General features: G+C 43.2%; 1 protein-coding gene across 1 annotated transcript; it reads left to right on the top strand.

Annotated features, from left to right (window-relative positions):
• The first annotated feature begins 3112 nt into the window (after positions 1 to 3112).
• On the top strand, positions 3113 to 21411 carry col8a1a (collagen, type VIII, alpha 1a). Its single transcript, XM_018749964.1, has 3 exons — positions 3113 to 3174; positions 18942 to 19248; positions 19493 to 21411. The coding sequence occupies exons 2-3, from the start codon at positions 18951 to 18953 to the stop codon at positions 21409 to 21411; spliced, it is 2217 nt and encodes a 738-aa protein (XP_018605480.1). The 5' UTR covers positions 3113 to 3174; positions 18942 to 18950.
• Positions 21412 to 22137: the final 726 nt, after the last annotated feature.

Below are 22137 nucleotides of genomic sequence, written 5' to 3'. Positions count from 1 at the left end.
AAAAGTATGAAAAGGGTCTTTTCTTGTGTTTTGGTGCTTTTAACAGCAAGACGACCATAATGAGAATGTTAATATTTATAATACGCTAATGTAACCAAGTCAGTGGACAAAGTGCATTTGTTACACATGGCATCCATTTGCTGTTCTTAACTGTGGCTGAAGATTTAAAAGGGCAAAACGACAGGAACAGATTTTCAAATTGTTAAAAACTGCATTTGTAGATATAGTCATAGCCTACAGCACAATGACTGCATTCTGCCAAAGTCATATTTAATTACTGAATAATGCAATAATAATAAGCACGCAAGATGAATACAGTATTTGAGCAACAGCTGCAATACTGGAATCGGTGTCTACATGGAGAACAGCTGTAGGTGCAATGGACCACAGTCAACGATGAAGACTGCATGATCATGCCGGATGCAAGCAGGATTATGTTGTTTGGGTGCTCTAGGACATGTATACAGTTTGTCATCTATGGTGGTTTTCCCACCAATTTTATTTCTATTCACTCCCATCCCCTCAGTGGAGAGGACCAAGAGAACCATGTGATGATCACGTTTGCATGAGGAAGACGGTGTGGGGACAGTCCACTCGTTCACACCACTATGTCACCCTAGACAATGCTAAATAGCTCTGTTGCCCATTGCTCAGAAATAGCTGAGCGAACCTCATAGAGTCTGTTCACAGGAGCTTTCAGCTGAGAGGCAGGGCCAGGGGATGAACTGATGGAGAGCTGGTGCTAAAACTCTAGAGGAAAGACAACACTGGACAGGAAGACATCATCAGATCATCACAAGACCTCCGTTTTTGTGCTCTTAGAACAAGTTGTTTGGCTATGATGGTTAATTAGGTAATCAAGGTTTCATTATGTTAAGAAATTCAGGTGAGGATTGTAAAGTTATACTTATTTTTGATTATTTAAGATATTTTATAGCATAAACCACACATAAAAAAGGGCATAATTTTCACAGCTGGATGTTTCACTAAAACGACAGGACACTTAAAGCAAATTAGGTTAATGACCTTTCTTAATGGTACAAGAATAGGCCCCTGTAGGACTTTGGCAGTTTTCAGAAAGTAAGTTCCATGTGGTTCGTACTGCCTACTGACCTGCTTCTGTCCCTTTGTGTTCTGTTCCATAGCTGGAAATTTAAGTCCGGCTCCTTGAACCTTTTTTTTTTTTGAATAAATTGTTTGATTTTTTTTTTTAAATGAAAAACATCTTACCCAGATGTAAAAGGAAAGAAATGATCAGTTTCAGGTGGAAGATAAAATAAAGGAAGATAAAGCAGGGAGCAACTAGTCACAGCTATTTGACAGGGATCTTATACAAGAGTTATTGCTTCATTTTTTCTTGCTTGCAACATTTTTTGAAAGCCATACATTCCAGCCAAACACAGTTCATGTTACAAAAGATGTGTTACAGTAATACATATTTAAACTCCAGGATCAGGAATGAAGATCTAATAAAACAGAGCCACAAAACTCTAAAAATAGCCTTTAAATCAATAGTTTATCATTGTAGTATTGCACTCATGTGTTATGTTTACTATTACAGTATTGAAATTATGTATTCATGTGGTGTTGCAATGAGAAATATTCTTTTTTTGCCTTATTTCTCAAACAAAAAGTGAATTAAAAATAAGAGAACATCCTCTTACTTGCATTAGTCACTCCATTGAACCTTCCAAAGCATACAAAAACAGCAGGACACTTAATAACACTATTCATAATATTACTCCAACTTTGACACAACAGCAATGGCATCTTGGCTTGGAGATCTGAGGACAACTGAAGATGTCACAAAGTGCAGTATTTCCACGTGTGTGTCTTAACTCAATATTCAATATAATAATAATAATATAATAATGCTCCTACTTGCATCGTGGACTCAGAGGTGGCAAAATGGGAAGGGCACTCTTCAAGAATAAATACAGACTCATTAATATTAATCATGCCCTCAATCTCAGGTATCTAATTCCTCCTAAAAAATTGACAATGTGGAGCAATCACATCCCCAAGTGAAGAAGTGACCCCGAGTATTATAATCAAGAAGGACCCGTTCTCTGAGACCACCCTAAAGGCACAGGCTGCCCTCTTTTTTAAATTTTCTGGGCCACATATTCGAAAGTTTGAGTGCGTTATCTTGCTATATCAAAAACCTTTGTTTTTGGAGTGCAAATATCATCCAGATATGATATATGCCATGTTTGTGTTGTGCCACTGGAGGCATAATTCAAACTGATGAATAACAACTAATAATGAATAATGATGAACGATGACTGTGGGATGATTCTTGACCAGGTCATTTTATGGTAGCACTGCTAATAAAGATACTGTATTCTTTTACTGCCCTCTCACATTCTTTTATTTGGTCATATACTAAATAACCTCTGAATTCTTACTCCCCACCCCATAAAGCACACGCATAAACACACATACGCATGAACACTCCAGGCAGACATTTTGAAGCCATGTTTTTCCAAAGGTGCAATAACTGTAAATAATTAGGAAAATTTGTATTCACAATGATGGCAGACATCCCACCTTACAGATTTCCCCCATGCCCCCCACCCACCCAGAGCAGTGCTGATTCCCCTTCCGGTTCCCCATAAGCTCAGCTGTCCATGCAAGGAGCAGCACTTTTTTCTACAGGCTGAAGACACTTCTGCACCTTCTGGTTCATTACCAAAATACATCAAACTTGGAAAGAAATTTCCAGATGTTATCAAGATCCAGGAGACTTCCCTCACTTGTGGGTATCGGTGCGTGTTTGCTCATTTATTCCCATTCTGAGAGAGCTCAGAGTGTGTTAGTGTTGAGGGTCGGTCAAGTTTTTGGCCTGCAGTGTGTACAACACACTCCCAGCACCTCCGCCACTGACTTTACCTTCACCCAGAATCTCCCACCTCCGTTTCTTTTACATAATCACAATAATTCTCTCTTCCCCCACTGCTGTACTTTCTCCCCTCCATCCTGTCTCTCTCTCGTGGTCCTGTCTACCTCTCTCTTTCTGCCCACCTCCTCCTCCGAAGGACGAAGGACTTAGCCCCGCCCACCTGTACATAAAAGCTAAGTGAATGTTGCTTGCTGCTGTCCAGAGATCTTTTCCCAAGTTCTCTGCCTACAGTGATCGTCCCTCTCTCACTGTGTCCTGCACCACCCACAAAGGTAAGTGCGCTTTACTCTACATTTACATCACGCTCATTGTTATAAACATGAGTTTTTACCAAAAATTCCTCTACGTTGGAGCTGTTTTGAACCGCTGCTTGCAGCACTTACTAAAGTTGAGCTCTTTCCAAACAGTGCAAACAGTATCTGTGTGCACAAGTGTTCCTGTGTTCACTTTTTATTATGCTTAAAAGATGGATTTCATGCACATCCCTGGCTCAGATTTTTGGCTTTTGCCTCCAATCTGCGAGAGGTTAAAATGACTCGTTCATCCTTGCAAGTGGCAGATTTTAACATTGTAGGAAAGAGGAATATTTGCAGAGAAGCAAAACAGCTCATTTCATTCCTGGGTATTGCATTTGTCATATGCAGATATGACTGCAATATTGCTACAGTCCTGCATGGGATGTCAAGGTGCACTCAGACTGCTCTGCTGTATAACCAGCACAGTGAAAAGAAAATCTGCTTTTATGTGACTCAGGTCCACTGTCACAACAAAGTAAAATGTAAAACAGACATTTCTTGAAAGCTTAAATGAAGTGTTTCTGAGTCAGAGAAAGTCAGGACAGGTCCCTGTAATGCAAAGTGTGGAGCCAGAGTGGCAAATTAATAATAAAAACTAGCATAAAAATTTAAATAAAGATGATAAAGTGCACATGTGCTCCATTTGCATTTATTTTATTACATGCATTCATTTTACAGACACTTTTCTCCAAAGTACAACTCAGACTGTATGACATGATATAATTTTGTGTTAAAGCAGCATACAGATTTCCACATATGAGAAACATAATTCCCTTGTAAAGGTAAAATTAAAAGCACTAGAAAATTCAAAGAATTTATTCAGTGCAATAGCATAAATTATTTACAACGACGATGTGAAGTAAGATGGGTGTTCAAGACCCTTCTGCAGCCTGACCAGCAGTCCGTTTGAAGTTTTCGTGGATGTCCACGTCTATGTTGCACGTTCTGCTTGACAGGCGTCCAACGTTGTTTTGCTCTCTCATGATGGCAGCGTTCTTTTTTCTTCCCTCGATCTTTTCGACTGTTAATTTGCTATTTTTGAATAGGTTTTTTGAATTTTGTCATTTTTTTTAGAATACTTTTTATGTTACTGCTCGTCCACGCATCCCAGCAACAGCTCCTGATCACCCTGGGCGTGATACGTGTACATTGCGGATTAGGAGGTGCCATAGATCAGGACTTGAGAGAAATGATGCCCCCCGCCCCCACTTGCAGAGACACTGGGGTAGGCCTTGAATGATGAGTGGTGAAGGGTGGGGTCTCAGAGAGGAAACCCGGAGGTACGGTTATTGCCGAGGGTCCTGAGATGAGGGACAGCTTGCGTTTCATCACAAAGGTGGTACAGGGACTGTGATCCAAGAAACGACACAGCACAGGAAATCATTTTAACACAGCTTACTGTTTCTTTATTCACGTGCCCCGTTTTGTCATCTTCCACATTCCAGGAGCCTAGCCACTAATCCAGGAAAGACAGTTATATGGTCTGCAAATCCCTGCCATGTTAAAAGTCTACCGAATTGGAGGAAGAGAAAGTATTTATTTCAGGCTAATCAGTGCACTATTCATTTTTAGAGCGGTGTAGAAAGATGACCATACTGGAGGTCAGACCTGTTTCTTATGAAGTTCTTTGTTTTGCTTTTATTTATTTTTTTTAAAAAAAACCTTCTCTGTTGCGAGAAATATCAGTTGCTGTTTAAAAAAGATATACTGCAAGTCGTGGTGTTCATCCGCACCATTGTATTTGCTCTATTTTAGTTTTATTTAAATTTCCACAGTAGATATTGTGCTGGATTGTTCAGCACATACTGTATGGAATATGGATGCACGGAACATACACATGATGACTGCCTCGACCTCCTGCAGCCCACATGCGCAGGATCAGCAGCTCCGGCACTTTACTCTAGAGTACTTTCATCACACCTTTCGTGCAGGTAGTGTAAGATGGAGGCGGAGCCTTGGCCCAGTCTCCTCCCAGTGCCAGAATGTGGCGGCAGTGTCATGTCCAGAATGTGCAGCAGCATCAGTAGTTCATTGTTCACTGCTTGCACACGCCGCGTTCGTACGGACCGTCCCGGTGGCAGCAAACACTCGGCTGGTTTAAAGTTCACCACAACTCTTTGTCTGTTTCATGTTGCTTTTGGGCTTCTGCTGTGGCAGGTGGACCACATTAGCTCTGCGTGTTGAACAGCACAGATGGGGACGCCTTGGTATTCTTGCACCCCCTGTTGGAAATTTATGGGTACTACAAAAACTGTAAGGAAGGGCACAGTAGGACCTTCCCATTTAGATGATACCTTTTTCAAAGCAACTTATAGTTATTTGCCCATTTATGCAGGTGGGTAATTTTACTAGAGTAACACTAAGTACCTTGCTCAATGGTACTTCAGCTGGAGGTGTGATTTAAACTCACAACCTCTAGGACCAAAGGTAGCAGCTGTAACCTACTACACTGCCAGTACCACTTCTCAGAATGGTAGGATATCAAAGTGAAGCCCAGTGATATAACCTCTGTTAAAGCCTTTTTTCTGTAAAAAATTACATTTATTATTATATCTGATCTATATGTTAATAAGCTGCAATGACATCGAAGCGACCTTTATTTTGTTGCTGTCTAAAACAGCGCTTACTCCGTAATTACGAGCAGGAAATATTTCCGTACATATTTTTATGTGACATTTTTTTTGTGAAAACTTTGGGGAGCAAATCTGTCTCAGTACTTGATAAACTCCACATTCCAGCACTCCATTCAGTCACAAATATATTGTTAAGCGGAATGACTGGACCTGGCATGAGGGCAGGGGTTGTACTTGAGTGCCATTTGGGGGGGCACCACTGTCAGGGTATTTAGACTGATCTGTGTGTTTGTGCTGGGCAATGGACCTTCAAACCTCAGGAAAGACAGAAAGGCGGAACAAAAGAAAACAAACTTCTGCCAGACAATAAATCAGTAACACTGTGAAAAGAAGTGGATTTGCAAAGCTGTGTTTCTTACACACTTATTGCTGTGGCCAAAAGTACACAGAAAGATCAGCGAACACACACACACACACACACACACACACACACACACACACACACACACCTTGCAAATGGAATACTGAACACTGTTTATTGTGTGGCGTGCATAAGGTGAACGTTATAAAGACAGTATCTTTTGGACTACAGAATGGCAGTCCTTTGAGTTAATATGCTTCCAAACAACTGGAATTGTGGGATATGGGATAAATCCGTTTGTAACTCAGTTTTTGTTCATAACTCCTCATAACCCTTATGGAAAGTAAAGTGAATACAAATACTGAGTAAAACTTCTCTCCATTAATGATCCAGGACTTATATGATTTTTTTAAATTAACTGTACATTAAATTAAAATTGACTGGTTTAAAATTAGGGGGTGCGGTGGCGTAGTGGGTTGGACCACAGTCCTGCTCTCCGGTGGGTCTGGGGTTCAAATCCCGCTTGAGGTGCCTTGCGGCGGACTGGCATCCCGTCCTGGGTGTGTCCCCTCCCCCTCCGGCCTTGCACCCTGTGTTGCCGGGTAGGCTCCGGTTCCCCACGACCCCGTATGGGACGAGCGGTTCTGAAAATGTGTATGTGTGTAGTTTAAAATTACTGAAAATAAAAAACACAACATCTTAATTCATCAGATGAACATGGGCAACATTTATCAGCTTTCCCCACTTTCAACTTTTTTATCTAAAAAAATCAATAAAAACTGACAATTTATTAGCAAAATATTAATGTAAAAATTTGGCTGAAGCTAAAGAAAATGGAAATATTTTGTAAGACTTTTCATTTTAACATTTTTATTAACATCAAGGGGGCGCAGTGGGTTGGACCGGGTCCTGCTCTCCGGTGGGTCTGGGGTTCGAGTCCCGCTTGGGGTGCCTTGCAACGGACTGGCGTCCCGTCCTGGGTGTGTCCCCTCCCCCTTCAGCCTTACACCCTGTGTTGCCAGGTTAGGCTCTGGCTCCTCGTGACCCCGACTGGGACAAGCGGTTCAGAAAATGTGTGTGTGTGTATTAACATTGAGGTAGTTTAGTTTAAAAAATTAAACTAAAATTACCAAAATATATATTCTTTTCACAAACCCCCTGTTCCGTGCCCATTGTTAGATGGTTTCTCCCATAAACATGTGTAATGTTCCTCATCTTGTTTTAGGTGACCAGTACTCAAGAACTGCAGATTTAACCTATAAACAATGTGGATGTAAGTTCAATAAAAGCGGTTCTACACTCCTCTTTGGTATCTATCCTCTCTGAGCGTGTCTTATTGTCAGCTAAAGGCTAGTCACAGAAATGCTGGTGGCTTTCACTCTGCACATGCCAAACATTTCAGAAAATGAAATGAAATGTGTATAAACAAGTGAGTAAACTGGAAAATGTTTGTATCTTTGAAAATTCATAACTCGAGTGTTTATAACAAGGAGAGGCAGTGTACTTGTTTTTAAGGAGCCACAAGTTTTGCTTTGTCCACAAGCTCAGCTAGGAAGTAAGGGAAATGTTTTTGACTTTGTTTTCTCAGACTTGGGAGATCTTGAGTCTGCTTCTGAAAGGGGCAAGAGATCTTTGCTTTTGTGACATGGATTTAGAACTTTGGGTTTTCTCCACTGTAAGGAGACACAGAGAATTGGAAGTGCTGAGCCTCGGACTGTGGTTGATGCTGGACTTTGGCTGTGCAGTTTAAAAGACTAGTGAATCATAAGAACGGTTTGAAACTGGACATGATCTGGATGAGGAGATGGACAGGAGGCCTGAATCCAAGAGGCCTGACAGCCAAATGGTTCAAATTTATCCTCCATCAGGTGGTTCTGGTTGCACACAACGGAACTGTTGCCATATGCAGCGGCATTTCTGCCCTCTTCTTGGGCCTCAAGGGTGTCGGTTATGAAATCTAACTATCTTATTTATGATTAGAGATCAGACTGGGTCCATGTGGATGTGGTTCCTGTGTGGGGGCCGAACCGATTCAATCCCACGCAGAGATTAATAATGACTGTCAGGTGCACAGCTGCGGCCAGCAGAAAAAGCAATATTCTCTCTCATGTGGTCTGGAATGCAAAAACGGCCCTTTGCATTCAACTTGGGGTGGGTGGCACGATAGAAAGAAAGAGATGCTAAACCTAATAAAAGAACCACAATCTTCTCTTCTGGCAAAAATAACCTTTGCCAAAATGAAGAGAGAGGGGGAAAACAAATCAGGATATAAGCCCTTCGGCATTTAGCAAAGAGTTTGGCCGTGGTGCAGCTCTAAGGCACGCAACAGATTTTCTGTCTGACATTGCTCAGGGCTAATAAGAAAATTCTGCATCTCAATCACCTTCTCCAATTAAGACACATTTTTGGCACCAGAGCATCCACAGCTCCTGGATGCCAAAGGCAGGGAGCAGGGGCAGGAGGCGTATGAAACAAGTCTGCAAGATGGCTCACTGTACACCCTCGATCCACTTCGAAATGTGATGGAAGATGGTCGGCGAGCTATCATAAGGCACTAATGTAACAAAACCTAGTAAACAATTATTAAATCTTAAAATCTGATGGTCAATTACTTCCATAGAAGATACAACTAATTACAGATACAAGCAAACAAAGGAACACATTCATGGTTTCTCTTAAAGATACGAAAAATCTTATTATTATTATTATTATTATTATTATTATTATTGATATTGTTGTTGTTAATTTGCTTATATAGTAATTACTAATTTTCTTGTTTGTTTGCTTTCCTCTTCTTCTTGTGCCAAACATTTTTCCCTCAATTCCTCTTGCAATCCTAATAATGTGCAATATTGAATTGAACTTAATTATCTATTTGCTTTTTATCTTTCCTTTTTTACGTTAACTACAGCTGCTGAACAACACATGTTCTGTTTATATCTCAGTACTTACATATTTCGTACTGTATTATCACAAGTATTGTTTGTCTTTCATTTACGATATCTTGTATTACCTCCCATCTTTTGCTTCTTCTTCTACTTCTTCTTTTCCTTGTTCTTGTTTGTTTTAATGTCTGTCCAAAATTTGCATCCAAATATGTTTATGCAGAGGGGCCATGGTGGTGCTCTCTGGTGGGTCTGGGGTTCAAGTCTTGCTTGGGGTGCCTTGCGATGGACTGACATCCTGTCCTGGGTGTGTCCTCTCCCCCTCCAGCCTTATGCCCTGTGTTGCAGAGTTAGGCTCTGGTTCACCACGACCCCACTTGGGACAAGTGGTTTCAGCCACTGTGTGTGTATTATTGGCATTTTTTATTACTACTTTTTTTTGCCCACTTTAGGCTTTGCACTGCTTATGGAGAATGTGTGGTTTTCACCAGGGTCTGTGTTGGTCTTTAAACACCAGTAAAAAAAAGAATTAAAGGGAATGGTGATTTTATTGGACTTATATTGTACATTATAGTGTAATAATGCTCTGAAGTGTCACTGCAGCAGTGAGAAGGCAGCGTACCACACTGAGCCTGGTGAACATCACTGTGTGTTGGGCTCCCGAAAAGATGGGTGCTTTTCAGAGGACTTCTCAGAGCAGTCACACACTTTGCCACTTTGCCAGAGGATGTGGATGTGGACTTTCAACCCTGGAGCAGCTCAGTCTGCAAATAGGATTTTGACATGTGAAAGAACGCCAGGAATGGCACGAGGGTCAGATAGATCTTAGTGACCTCAGTGGAGTGACCTTTGACTAACAGGACATACACAAAGTGGATTGGAAGTAAGGGTAAAGAAAAAATTAAGAAATCTCTAATTAGAGTTTATTATAATATTTCCTTAAAACGTATACAAAGAATTTTTATTGTTTGTGTCTAGATTAGTGATTAGCAGTTAACAAGTGTATGTGTTTTATAATGTATTTTGATGCCTTATGTTCATCTTGCTGCATTATACTGCACACACCAGTGACCTGATGCTCATTTGTCATTTGTGAAAATATGACAATATCAAGAGGGAGTGGATTGCAAGTTGTTTTCCTTTTGTACCCACCTGCCCATCCATCCATCTCTATCGTGGTCAGGCCACTGCAGTTCAGTACAGATCTCTGCATGTGTACCTAGAATTGTCGAATGAGTAAACACTCAAGTGAGTCCAGTCACCTGCTGGTTTTCCCCTTGCCCAGATATTGACCGAAATGGTTCAGACTCAGTGCTTTCTCCAGAGGCGCACTGGCCATGTTGCCCCGGATGTGGAGCCCAGTTCCGTGTCCTTTTCTGCTGCTCCAGCAGAGCTTGTCGACAAGACGGAGGGGCTCTGGACAACAACAGAGCAAACACTTCTCTTCCGCCTGTGAGGTACCACTCTGCTGTGAGAAAAAAAGTTCTCCCTTCTTTAGTGGGATGTGAAAAGTAGCAGGTACGAATAAGTCCCCTTGCAACGCCAGCCCGTGGGAGAGAGGAGCCGGCATCAGCGTGTTCGTGTGTGAGACTAGTGTTCGTTTTGCGAGTGAAATCCATTCCAGTCCCTGGACACAAGCACTTCGGAGTTTTCCAGATTGCAGGGCTCCGGAAACAGTGAAAAATGACAGCTGATGACAGGTAGAAAATCCTATTAAGGAACCACGGCATGGCTGTGCAAAATGGTACAGAATAAACAGTACCTCTGTTCCAGAATTTTCCAAAGGTACAGAAATGGCCAAGTCTGGGTTGTATCAGGACCCTGAGCCACATGTTTCAGGTTTGCCGTCAGGGATTTGGACAATCATTTAGTGTTAGTCTAATTAGTCTCCCCCCTGGCCTACAGCACACTCAGCTTTCGGGCTCAAAGTCTGCCTAGAGGCAGTTTTGTGGATAAGCAGTTATTTGGCATGACGCACACCGCGGTAAGAACCGGCGTCTCGCAAGAATAAAACACAATGATATTTTTTTCGCGAGCCGGAAAGCAGAAAGAGAGGAGCCAGGGAGAGCAGACAGTTCTGTCCAACCCCTTAATTAATGTCCTTCTGTCCCCTCCTGGTATGAAAGGTAAACCCATCCCCTGGGGATGCTGTGGCTTTGAACCCGGTCTCCCTCTCAATGAGTGACAGAAATAAGAAAAACAAGGAGAACAAGAAAAGCTCCTGCTCAAGTATGTTTGCACATACAGGGAATCTGACACACTGACGCTCCTTAAGACACATTTCACATATAGAGCAGCATCAACATGGAAGGGTAGGCAGAAAGAATAAATAATACACAAAAATGTGCAATGTACTATTGGTGTCACTAATTCAGTGGTTACTGGTTTTGGAGTAATCGGTAGGTGTAGGTGCTCAATGGAGTAAACCTTCAGTGTAACATGCATTCTACATACAGTTAGAAAGATATTTGCCAATACTGGACACCACCCCCCTGAAGACTAAAGAATAGCCTAAATCACTGTTTCACTGCAGCCACTGGACAAAAAGTGAAATGATACCCATAACCTTTCAAACAATAGTATACAATTTTTTACATTGATATTTAGTAATATTGACATAGAGCTGAAAGTAACTCAATAACAAGGCTGTATACTGTATGTACACTGTATATCTGTGTGTTACACACATAGCTAGGCAATACTGCAATATTGGCATAGAGGTGGAAGTAATATTAGTTTTAGTAATAGTAAATAGTAAAGATTAATATGTATGTTATAGGCTCAATATGTATACTGTATAGACTGTATATATACGTGTGTGTGTATGTGTGTGTGTGTGTGTGTGTGTGTGTATTTACAGCTAGGCAGGGTCTCACTGAAGAGCACTCAGAATGACCACTAAAACATTTCTAAAACTGAAACATGCAGTTTAGTAGAGGTACTGCGTGTACTGTACTGTTGCCATCTTGATATAAGGCTGGAAAAATAAATATTTTTGTTTAATCTGTGATGACAATTCCAGTTGTCCTCAGACTCTACCTGACCTGTGTCTGGGCAGTACTCAGGCTAGTTCTTTGCTTTACTCCCCCGCACCGCCCCTTGAGACCATCTACACAAATTACACCCCGATTACATGGCGATTATTTGGTCAGCGAATAGCTGTCTGACCACGGCCCTCTCAGGCACGTCCGTGGTCAGCTCAGCTTCCCATCGCTGTGGCGGTGTGCCCGCTCTGAGTGCAGTGTCAACCACAGGCAGAAAACACACACCAGTAAACACATTCTTATCAGACACAGCCCCTGACAGTGGTATGGAACTCCTCCTGTCAATGCTTCGACCCCATCGTGGGGTGGATCTTCTGGAAACGTACAGATGCTCCTTGACACTACAAGCCTACAACCAGGGCAGAGGGTTGAAAACTTTACTACTCGTCTGATTTCAGGTGAATTTTCTAATGTCTTGATCTGCTTCCTTCCGGGGGAATTTTTACCTTGCTTCCCTTAACTTGACTGTCCAGGTGAAGAAGAGGGTGAAAGACAATCAAATTTCTGTCTAACCCTTTATTTTGAAGTCTTCCACATTAGGGGCCCATGAAATCAGAGACTGGTGAACTAGTTGCATGTAACACTTTCTTTTGGGACATTTTTAATTAATCTTCCTTGCAAATCGACTGTTACTGGAGATTCAACCTTCCTGGGTCCAGGTTTCTCCTGTTTTGTCTGCGAAAGACAGTGCTGACTCTGCAGGAAGAAGAAGAAGAAAAAGAAACCAGACGGGCACCCTTTCTCTCATTTCCAAGGGACCATCTTAAAACTTGGATCCATGTTCCTGCTCCCATCAACCACGTTCCTGACAGAAAACAGCATTCCAGGCAATGAGCTCTTTTTATAAGCTGTCTGCGCATATTTACAGGCTGGTGGCAAGTGGCACCGAGACCTTTGAAGCTCACAGCCTCCACTCCACAGAGCTAAAACAATGGCGGCTTGGTGTGAAAATCACCAGCGGCTCGCCAGAAGTCAGAGGGCGCCAGGAGCACTCACTCGTCATCGCTGGAAGGGCGCGGGCTGCTTCGGGCGCCGTGCCAAGGGCTTACAAGTGTCTTTAACCACCCAAATACAAGCAGACAGCCCGGGAGCCCACTCCTTAACAAACCGGCCAAAGAAAACACCCTGCAGAGTCCTAGAGCAAGAACAGGGAAATTGAGAGTAAGACAAGGAGCTGGCTTAGTTTATCCTTTGAGAAAGGTGATCTTCTAGGTTAGGAACTGTTTTTACTAATTCGTTGTTTTCCAGACAATTTCGCCCAAAGCAATTTCCAGAATATGGTTCATTAATATAACAGGGTATTCACTGGAGTAATTCAAAGTAGGTGCTGCGATGGACTGGTGTCTCGCCCGGGATGTGCCCTTACTGTCCTAGGGCACTATGCTTCCAGTATAGGGTCCAAAAACCCTGCCTAGGATAAACGGTTAGTCATAGTGAGTGAAGAGGTAGCTTGTTTAACGGTATTATAGAAGTAGTAGGAAAATGAGTTTAAATTGGCAACCTTCTGGTTAGAGTTCCATGACATGGATTACTGCACCATATGTGGCCCATGAAACAAGCATCGCTCTGGCATTTGCTGCAGGTTTCGTTATCTCAAGTCCTGCTATCTCAAACCAAATTTCCTTCTCGTTGCTTCAGCAACATAAAATGACGGGCTGTAAAATAGGTAGCAGACATAGAAGGGCATCCGACAAGACGGTTGAAGTTCTCAGTCTGACGGTTGTCTTCAGGACGTTAAACTTGTTGGTCAAAGTCAACAGGAGTGGAGCAGGTTTGCCCCACACCTTTTCTTGGTCCCTGTACCGATAAAAGAATATCGCACCTCATGTGCTCTAAGCGTTAGCAACATGTGCCATGCCCTTCAGCTGTCCTTCAGGAGCAGTGCCTCGTGGCTCATCCAAGTTTAACCTCGCTGTAAAGTGACTGCAACGTTCACTGAGAACACACATCGTGTTGTTCCAATAGCAGCTTCCCTTGGATATCCTTGAAGAGTGCGCTTTCAATGCCCAAAGGACGTACTTCAGGAGATGGCAGGGCGGACAGTCTGTGAGCAGAGAGACCCCCCTCAGGCTTCAGTGTGTTTTTGGAACAAGGTCAGTTCTTATCTGAACCTAGCAGCCATGAGCCTTTGGTGTTTTTTTACTCATTGAATGAACGTGAAGGAGTCCAACAAAAGCAGCAAAGCCTTTGTTTGGCATTATTTGTAAGTGCAGGAGGATGTTCACATGAGAGTAGTCTGGTGGCCATGAAGGAGAAGAAGGGACTGATATGGTTAGAAAATGAGTAGGGAATTGTACATGGATCTCAAAGTCTCTAAGAGGGATGGATGTGTGATTTGACTCATCAGCCACCCCGAGTATTGACGCGACCTGCAGAACCGGAAATGACAACACTGGATGACCAGGTCAAGGACAGGAGAAAGAGAGACGGAGATGAACAAGAGTTGAGGGTGGCCAAGCAGAGAAATTGTGCCCTCAACAAAACAGTGTAAAGCTCACTTCCGTAAAGATATACTTCATGTGTATCATCGTCTCAGGTAATACAATGTACAAGGTTTTGGAGCTCCCATCAGCCCATGCTAATGAACTCTGCCCTCTAGTGGTAACCAAAAGTCACAACATAACTTCACTTCTTGACTTAATACGTACAGTATATGAACAATAGCAAAGGTCAGAAAGTAATTTTGCACAAGTCAAGACTGTCATCATCGGCAGTTCTGTTTTAAAATATCATTTTTACAATTACAATTACCACTTTCATAAGCACAAAATATGTCAGCCAATTACTTTTTACCATCCTGGTAACACTGAGATTGCATATTATATTGACTGTGTTGTTTCAGCCCAGACTCACAGGAAGTAAGGATATCTGATGCATTTTTCTCCTATCAGATCTAAAATGTGTTGGTAAAGATGGAAGCTTCTGTTTAGGTTTAGGGTTAGGGTTGAGGTTAAGGAGAGGGTTACTGGAATATCTGTGCTCCAGCAAACATTGGATCTGTGCTCCCCTTCTGTGTCCTTGGGTGCGGTTTCTGGACTGACTCATCAGGAAAGTGTATCTGAAGCCTGCAGATGGCAGAGACTGCTGCCTGAATACTTTTCTATTTTTTAATTCAGCAGACACTTTTCTCTAAAGATATGTGCAACTGAGAAAAAGAAAAGTAAAATTCACCAACACACAGAAACACTGACACGTGGGTCTCTAAGTGTTGTTTTTGCCAGCATATATTACACATGTAGCAGTATACAGAGTTGACAATAATTACCATACAGAAAGTGCGGTGAAATTTCTGGAGAAGATAGAAAAGAGAGATGTGTTTTGAGACTTCTTAAATTTTGAGAAGGATTCGGCAGTTCTGAGTGAAAGAGGGAGCTCATCCCACCCTGTGATAACCAAAACCAAGAACCTTTGGATTTTTGACTTTGGACGTCTTGTGTGTTGGAATACCAAGTGACCAGAGGTGGAGGAGTGTAGCAGTCTGGTTTGGGCATAGCGAGTGATCAGGTCCCGGAGGTATCAGAGAGCAGATCCGTTAATGGTCTTGTAGACTGTAACTAATGTGTTGAACATGATACAGGAAACAACTATCAGCCAGCAGAGACAGAGGAGGAGGGAAGATTCATGAGGTGCTCATTTCTGCACACAAAAATTTCTCACCATGTACCTTCAATCACGTCTTTGAATTATACCCAGCAGAAAAGTAGGGAAAAGTGTCTGAGAAACAAATAAATAACATCAGTACTTATTATATGAAAATGGCAGATAGAGGGGTATGTGCTGGATCTTTGCTGAACCAGGGTGGATCAGGGTGAAAAAATGACTAACAAAAACAACCACAGAAAATAAGTTAAACGTGTCTTGCAGAGGGGTAATGAAGTTATGTTCATCACAACTTATTTCACGAAAAAAACTGAAGAAAGAAAGCTCGATGTTGGTAATAGGACCTCACCTGCGGGGGTTCAATTTGTCTCTCTGTTTTTAACATATTCATTGTGGATTTATTGCAAGCGTAGGGTTGAGTAGTCGAAGAGGACAGGGGACAGGGTGTTACTGAAAATAGATTATTTCAGTAAGACTGGGCTGCTTTTGGACTTTTGTGGATGTGTCTGTGGTCTATATTTGGTGTAGAAGGACAAGTGGGGATGAGCTGACCAGTAGAAGATGACCCTTCGATCTTCAAGGTAATGTGATCATACTGTCAGCAATTTGATATTTTCGAAGACTGTTTCCCAGTCCTCCAATCTTCTCTTTTGGGACACAGCCATTTCCTAAACTCCTTCCAGTCCTCCATCATAACTTATGATAGAGCTTATTGAAGGCTTGGTTACCTGATGGGTCGAAACAAGAGTGATGCTGATGGCATAGAACCGTGACATAGAAACCGGTGTCCCAAAAGCCCACATGCTGTACCTTACAGACTTGTGGTACCTCCACACTTGTACATAACATACCTGTACACACCTCCTTGTGCACGAAGACAGTCAGTGTAAAAATCCAGCGTTTGATGGGACATTCCTTTCAGTGACCCATGAAAAGGTGGGCAGGGTCACCACTACGTGTGAGGTTTGAGAGAGGATGGTCTTTGGTTTTCCAATCATATGCAAACTCTCGAGGGCCCCATCCACCATTTTTCATGATAAGGCAAATGATCCCAACAATGAGAGCTCTAGGTTCTGGTAACAGGTCACAATTCACTTGGAGTTTCTTACTTGTAAGGCCCAGAGTTAGATGACCTGTGCAGTTTCTCATAATGCACTTCTTTGATCAACTGATTTATATTCCTTTTTATTAACACCATCATTGTGACTGCACAAGACCGAGTGCTGCCTTTCATCAGGGCGGCTGGTTTGTTCAGACAACACTTCCCGTAATTTAAATCATTGTATACCGCTTAACACTCCTAGCAAATGTTTCCACCGTATGTTTATTGTCATTATATTACACCCCAGAAAAAAACTAAATTCTAATCTTGTTGAATTGCATGTGTAGCTCATTTCCTAAATGATGTTGTTTCTGGAATGGAAAAAGTATGTTGTCAGAAACTAATTCCAGACCTTTTTATTTAACAAACTACAAATTTGTGCTGATTTGTGCAAAACGTGATAACCAAAATCACACTCTGGAATGGTAGGAATTTCCCCAAAGGCTGGGATGGATGACAGATCTACTGCTTCCAGCAGTTTTTTTTTAACAAAGAGCTGATAACTCCCTTAATGTCCCTTTGAAGGAATATTAATTCAATTCCTACATTAATAGCTTTACTTTAACGATATTTTGCAGATTTGACAACAAGGTGCCCTTAATTCTTCTTTCATTCTTCTACTCCATGTGCTGTCCAGCATCTCTCGTTGGAAAATATTGTATGAACGCCAAGAATACATTGTCAGATTTCACGTGTCACCTGGCTTTTTTCAAATTCCAGTAGTCATTATTATTATTATTATTATTATTATTATTATTATTTCAATTTGAGTAAGTACTATTGTCAAGGGCTAAACAGCAAGCCCCCCCCCAGCAGCCATGAGGTTACAGTAGCTAACCTTCTGCCTGTTCACCTGTTACCTGTTGTGCACTGAGAGACAGTCTAGTTGATGCAGATTATTGGGAAGAATGTGTCCGATGAAAGCAGTGTTTACACTAAACGTGAAGAGCGAGAGAGTGAAATGAAGAGGAGGCAGAGGAAAGGAGAAACAATGTTTGTTCTTTGAAATTATATTTTTGTTGGGCAGATCACTTCCTTTTTACATTTTTCTGGTATGCAGTTATTCGTCACGAACGATATGGCAAATGTTATTTTGGGGCAAGTAGTTGCTGCGAGGCATTTGATCTCTGAGGGAACGTTTTAAAGTTGTTTGGTGAGAAGAGGGCACTCCATCAAATCTTAGCTGAGACAAGAGCGGTTTAGGCTGCTAATACGTGGACAGTGTTTCTTGGCTTTGCTGTTTAGGTTTGCCAGTGTCCGCCTGCAGGAAGCTAAGAACATTAAAATAACACCAGTTTATAACCACTGTTACCGTGCACAGAGCTGCTGAAAAGTCGGCAGCTGCACATGTGAGGGTTATTAGGCTTGGCTGCTCAAGGCAAGAGTTGATTTTGTTTCTTCTGCCTCGTTTTCCAGGGAACACATCATTCACAGAGGGGTTCTCCGTCGTGGTAACGGTCCTGGGATCCCGCAGAGCCTCTGAAATGCCTGTACTCTAGTACCCCAACACTGACTCCAGTACACCAAAGTCAAAGATTGTGGCGATTTAATTGGTTATTGATAATGGATGGGCAGCTCTGGACTGTATCCAAATAAGGAAACTTTTTGAGAGCGTTTCCTGGAGTGAAAAATTAAAACAGATATCCAGCAGATCCTCTTTAGTACATTGATAATGTATTTATAACCATTGCAGTCACCACATGTATACACTGATTTACTGAGCTTTGAAAGGTAAAGAGGGAAAAAGAAGAGGTCACACCTGACAGCCAGACAAGCTGAAAAGCAGTCTATGCGAGGCCCAGGTTGGAGCAGTGGGGGACGCCATCGCCGTTTGTTTTCTCATTGATTGCAGCTGTGACTCTCCAGAATTACACGCAGGCGCTGGTGAATTTCCAGAGGTTTCAGTTCGAACTGACTTTTTCTTTCCAAAACACACAATCTGTGATCATTTGTTTCTCATCAGCACTTGCAGAAAAGCACCACTGACCCTAGCCATGTGAATTCATTTCCCCTTAGCTGACTTAAGATAGTGCAGAACAATACTGTTACCAGCTGCTTTTGCAACTTCCTTAAGCGGGGTGCGTTTGTGTTTTCTGCTGTAAATATTATCTGTAAATATGTAAAAACACAGCGTGTTTTTAACATCCCGTCCCATTAATACTTTCACTCTTCTCCCAGATTATAGCCATGCCCTCCTTCTGCAGTTGCTTCTTAATGACGGCACTCCAAGTGGCAGCGATATGCCAGGTCCATGCAGGGGTGTATTATGGACACAAGCAGCTTCCCCAGCAGCTCCAGCCCATGCCACAGTTACCTCAGATGCCCCTTGGTAAGGAAGGGGTGCCGCATCAACAGTACCTGGGCAAGGAGATGCTGCCACACATACAGTATGGCAAAGAACTGCCTATGATGCCGCAGTACAGGAAGGAGCTTCCACAGATACCAATGCACATGGGGAAGGAGGTGCCACGCAAGAATGGCAAAGGTGAGCCTCTCTCACTCACGCTCTTTGTAGTTCTCCTCCGACACACGGTCCGTTTCCTCGACATCTGTTCACCTGCAAAGTAATTATAGATTAATATGCAGGCCTGACATCATGTATTTAAATTCTTGTGGATGAGACTTCTTGTATACTTGAGTGTCCGAATCAAGTTTTTTGTGAAGCTGAGTACAGTTTGAGGAAAAGAGGAATGTAGAATTTTTCTTTCAATATTTTTTATCCTGAACAGGTGACATAGTTCCCAGAGGTGAAAAGGGTGTTCCAGGAGAAATAGGTCCTCAGGGGCCTCCAGGCCCTCAGGGTCCTCCAGGTTTGCCAGGCCATGGATTGCCAGGACCCCCAGGAAAGCCTGGTCCGTCTGGACCCCCAGGATACCCAGGAGTTGGTAAACCAGGTATGCCCGGAATGCCAGGAAAACCAGGAGGAATTGGACCTCCAGGGCCAAAAGGTGAAGCGGGTCCTGCTGGTGGAGAGGGACCAATGGGGCTGCCAGGGCCACAGGGCCTACCAGGCCCTCCAGGACTGCCTGGGATTGGGAAGCAGGGAGGACAGGGGCTACCAGGACAGCCAGGACCCAGAGGAGAGTCTGGCCACAAGGGTCTGCCTGGTTTACCTGGCCTGCTTGGACCCAAAGGTGACAAAGGGATTGGTCTGCCAGGATTACCAGGTTTAAAAGGTCCCATCGGACCACCAGGGCCACCAGGTCAGGCTGGACTTCCAGGGATTGGCAAACCCGGGTTGAATGGCCTGCCAGGGGCTCCTGGGGCACTAGGAAAGCCAGGACCCCCTGGAGAGCCAGGACTTGCTGGTCCACCAGGTGAAGCAGGACAACCAGGGCCACAAGGACTACCAGGGGTTGGTAAACCAGGTCTTGATGGGTTACCAGGACAACCTGGGTTTCAAGGTTTAAAGGGAGAACAGGGCCCACCTGGCTTACCTGGAGCTCCGGGATTGCCTGGATTTGGTAAGCCAGGGTATCCCGGTCAGAAAGGTGACAGGGGTTTGGCTGGTTTACCTGGTGCCCCAGGTCCAAAGGGCGACAAAGGCCAAGGTGGCTTCCCTGGGATGGTTGGGCCCCAGGGGCCTATTGGACCACCCGGCCCACCAGGTCCAATGGGACCGCCTGGAGGTCTTGGTTTCCCGGGTCCTAAAGGAGAAGTAGGTGCTGGAGGACCACAGGGTCAGGCAGGTCCTAAGGGTGAACCAGGACCTCCAGGACTTCCAGGACAGCCAGGCTTTCTTGGAGAGGTAGGTCAACCAGGACCACGGGGCTTTCCTGGCCCCATGGGGCCAAAAGGTGAAAATGGACACAAGGGGCTTCCAGGTCTTCCAGGAGCACCTGGTATGCCTGGTCCAAAAGGAGAAGTGGGTATGCCAGGCGAACAAGGTCTTCAAGGCCCTAAGGGCATCCCAGGAATTATGGGCCCTGGAGGACCAATTGGGCCTCCAGGTGTTCCAGGACCAAAAGGTGATATTGGGCCACCTGGTCAGCCTGGCCGCCCAGGTGAAGGAAAACCCGGTCTCCAGGGTCCTTTGGGACCAACAGGAAAATCAGGACCCAGTGGACCCCCAGGCCTACCTGGCCAACCAGGACCACCTGGCCCTCCTGGCCCACCAGGGCCCCCAGCTGAACTTCCTGGATTTGGACAGATCCTGCCAGAGATGGGCCCAGGTCTTGATGGTGTCAAGACCCCACTTGGGGCCTACACGAAGGGGAAGTACGGGGCACAGGCAATGGGTGGGAATGGCTTAGAGATGCCTGCATTCACAGCAAAGCTGACAACTCCTTTTCCTCCTGTGGGTACCCCTGTGGTGTTCGACAAGCTTTTATACAATGGCCGCCAGAACTACAACCCCCAGACCGGCATCTTCACCTGCGACATTCCAGGGATTTACTACTTTGCTTACCATGTCCATTGCAAGGGAGCCAATGTATGGGTGGCCCTGTACAGGAACAATGAGCCTGTGATGTACACCTATGATGAGTACAAGAAGAACTTCCTGGATCAAGCATCAGGAAGTGCAGTGCTCCCTCTACAGCCTGGGGACACTGTGCACATTCAGCTTCCTTCAGACCAGGCTGCAGGACTATATGCAGGCCAATATGTCCACTCATCTTTCTCTGGATTCTTGCTGTACCCAATGTAACAGTCAAAGTAAACATCAATAGTTTTTTTTATTTGTTTAATGGCTTTTATACTGTTGAATGCAACACTGAAAAGTGAATGTGGGAATATCAAGTAGATGTGATGAGAGTCGAGGTAAATGCAGTATATGGAATTTTTTTGCCATAGTACTGGATACAAGATCATAATCTCTTCAAAAGCCATGAAAAGAGCAGTACTTTCCATCATAATGCAAAACTACTAAATGGTTTGACTGTACTGACTGTTTCTTTTGGTTTATATTTTTAAAGACAACACCTGTTGTACTTTCTCTAAAGAGATACTCAGCTCCCCTTGAATTTATGTAGATATACACTACTATGTTTTTAACACTTTGCTGTGTTATACAGTTTTTTGTGAAACTGGCAGCTCCCCTCAAGCTGGAATAAAAGGCTTCACAACATTCAGAAACATTGTCCTAAGGTTAAAATTTCTTCAAGGGTATATTAGATTACACTCTTATGTGTGGTCACTGAAATATAGACATGTAAGAAACAGGAATATTTCAAGGAGCATAAAAGGTACATCATGCCTGGATCAAGGAAACAATCATTTATTGAGGAAAAAGGACAGGGGAAAATTATACATATATATTTTTTTAATTTATAACATTCATAAGATATACAGAACAGAAGGTTATGCTGTTGTGGTAATATGGATGAATGATACTCTGTTAAAATCAACAATTTGTAAAACACAAGTCATAAAT

This window comes from Scleropages formosus, chromosome 1 (assembly GCF_900964775.1).
Source record: "Scleropages formosus chromosome 1, fSclFor1.1, whole genome shotgun sequence".
Lineage (NCBI taxonomy): Eukaryota > Metazoa > Chordata > Actinopteri > Osteoglossiformes > Osteoglossidae > Scleropages > Scleropages formosus.
The sequence above is the reverse complement of the archived record's forward strand: the minus strand, read 5'-3'. Positions and strand labels throughout refer to the sequence as shown.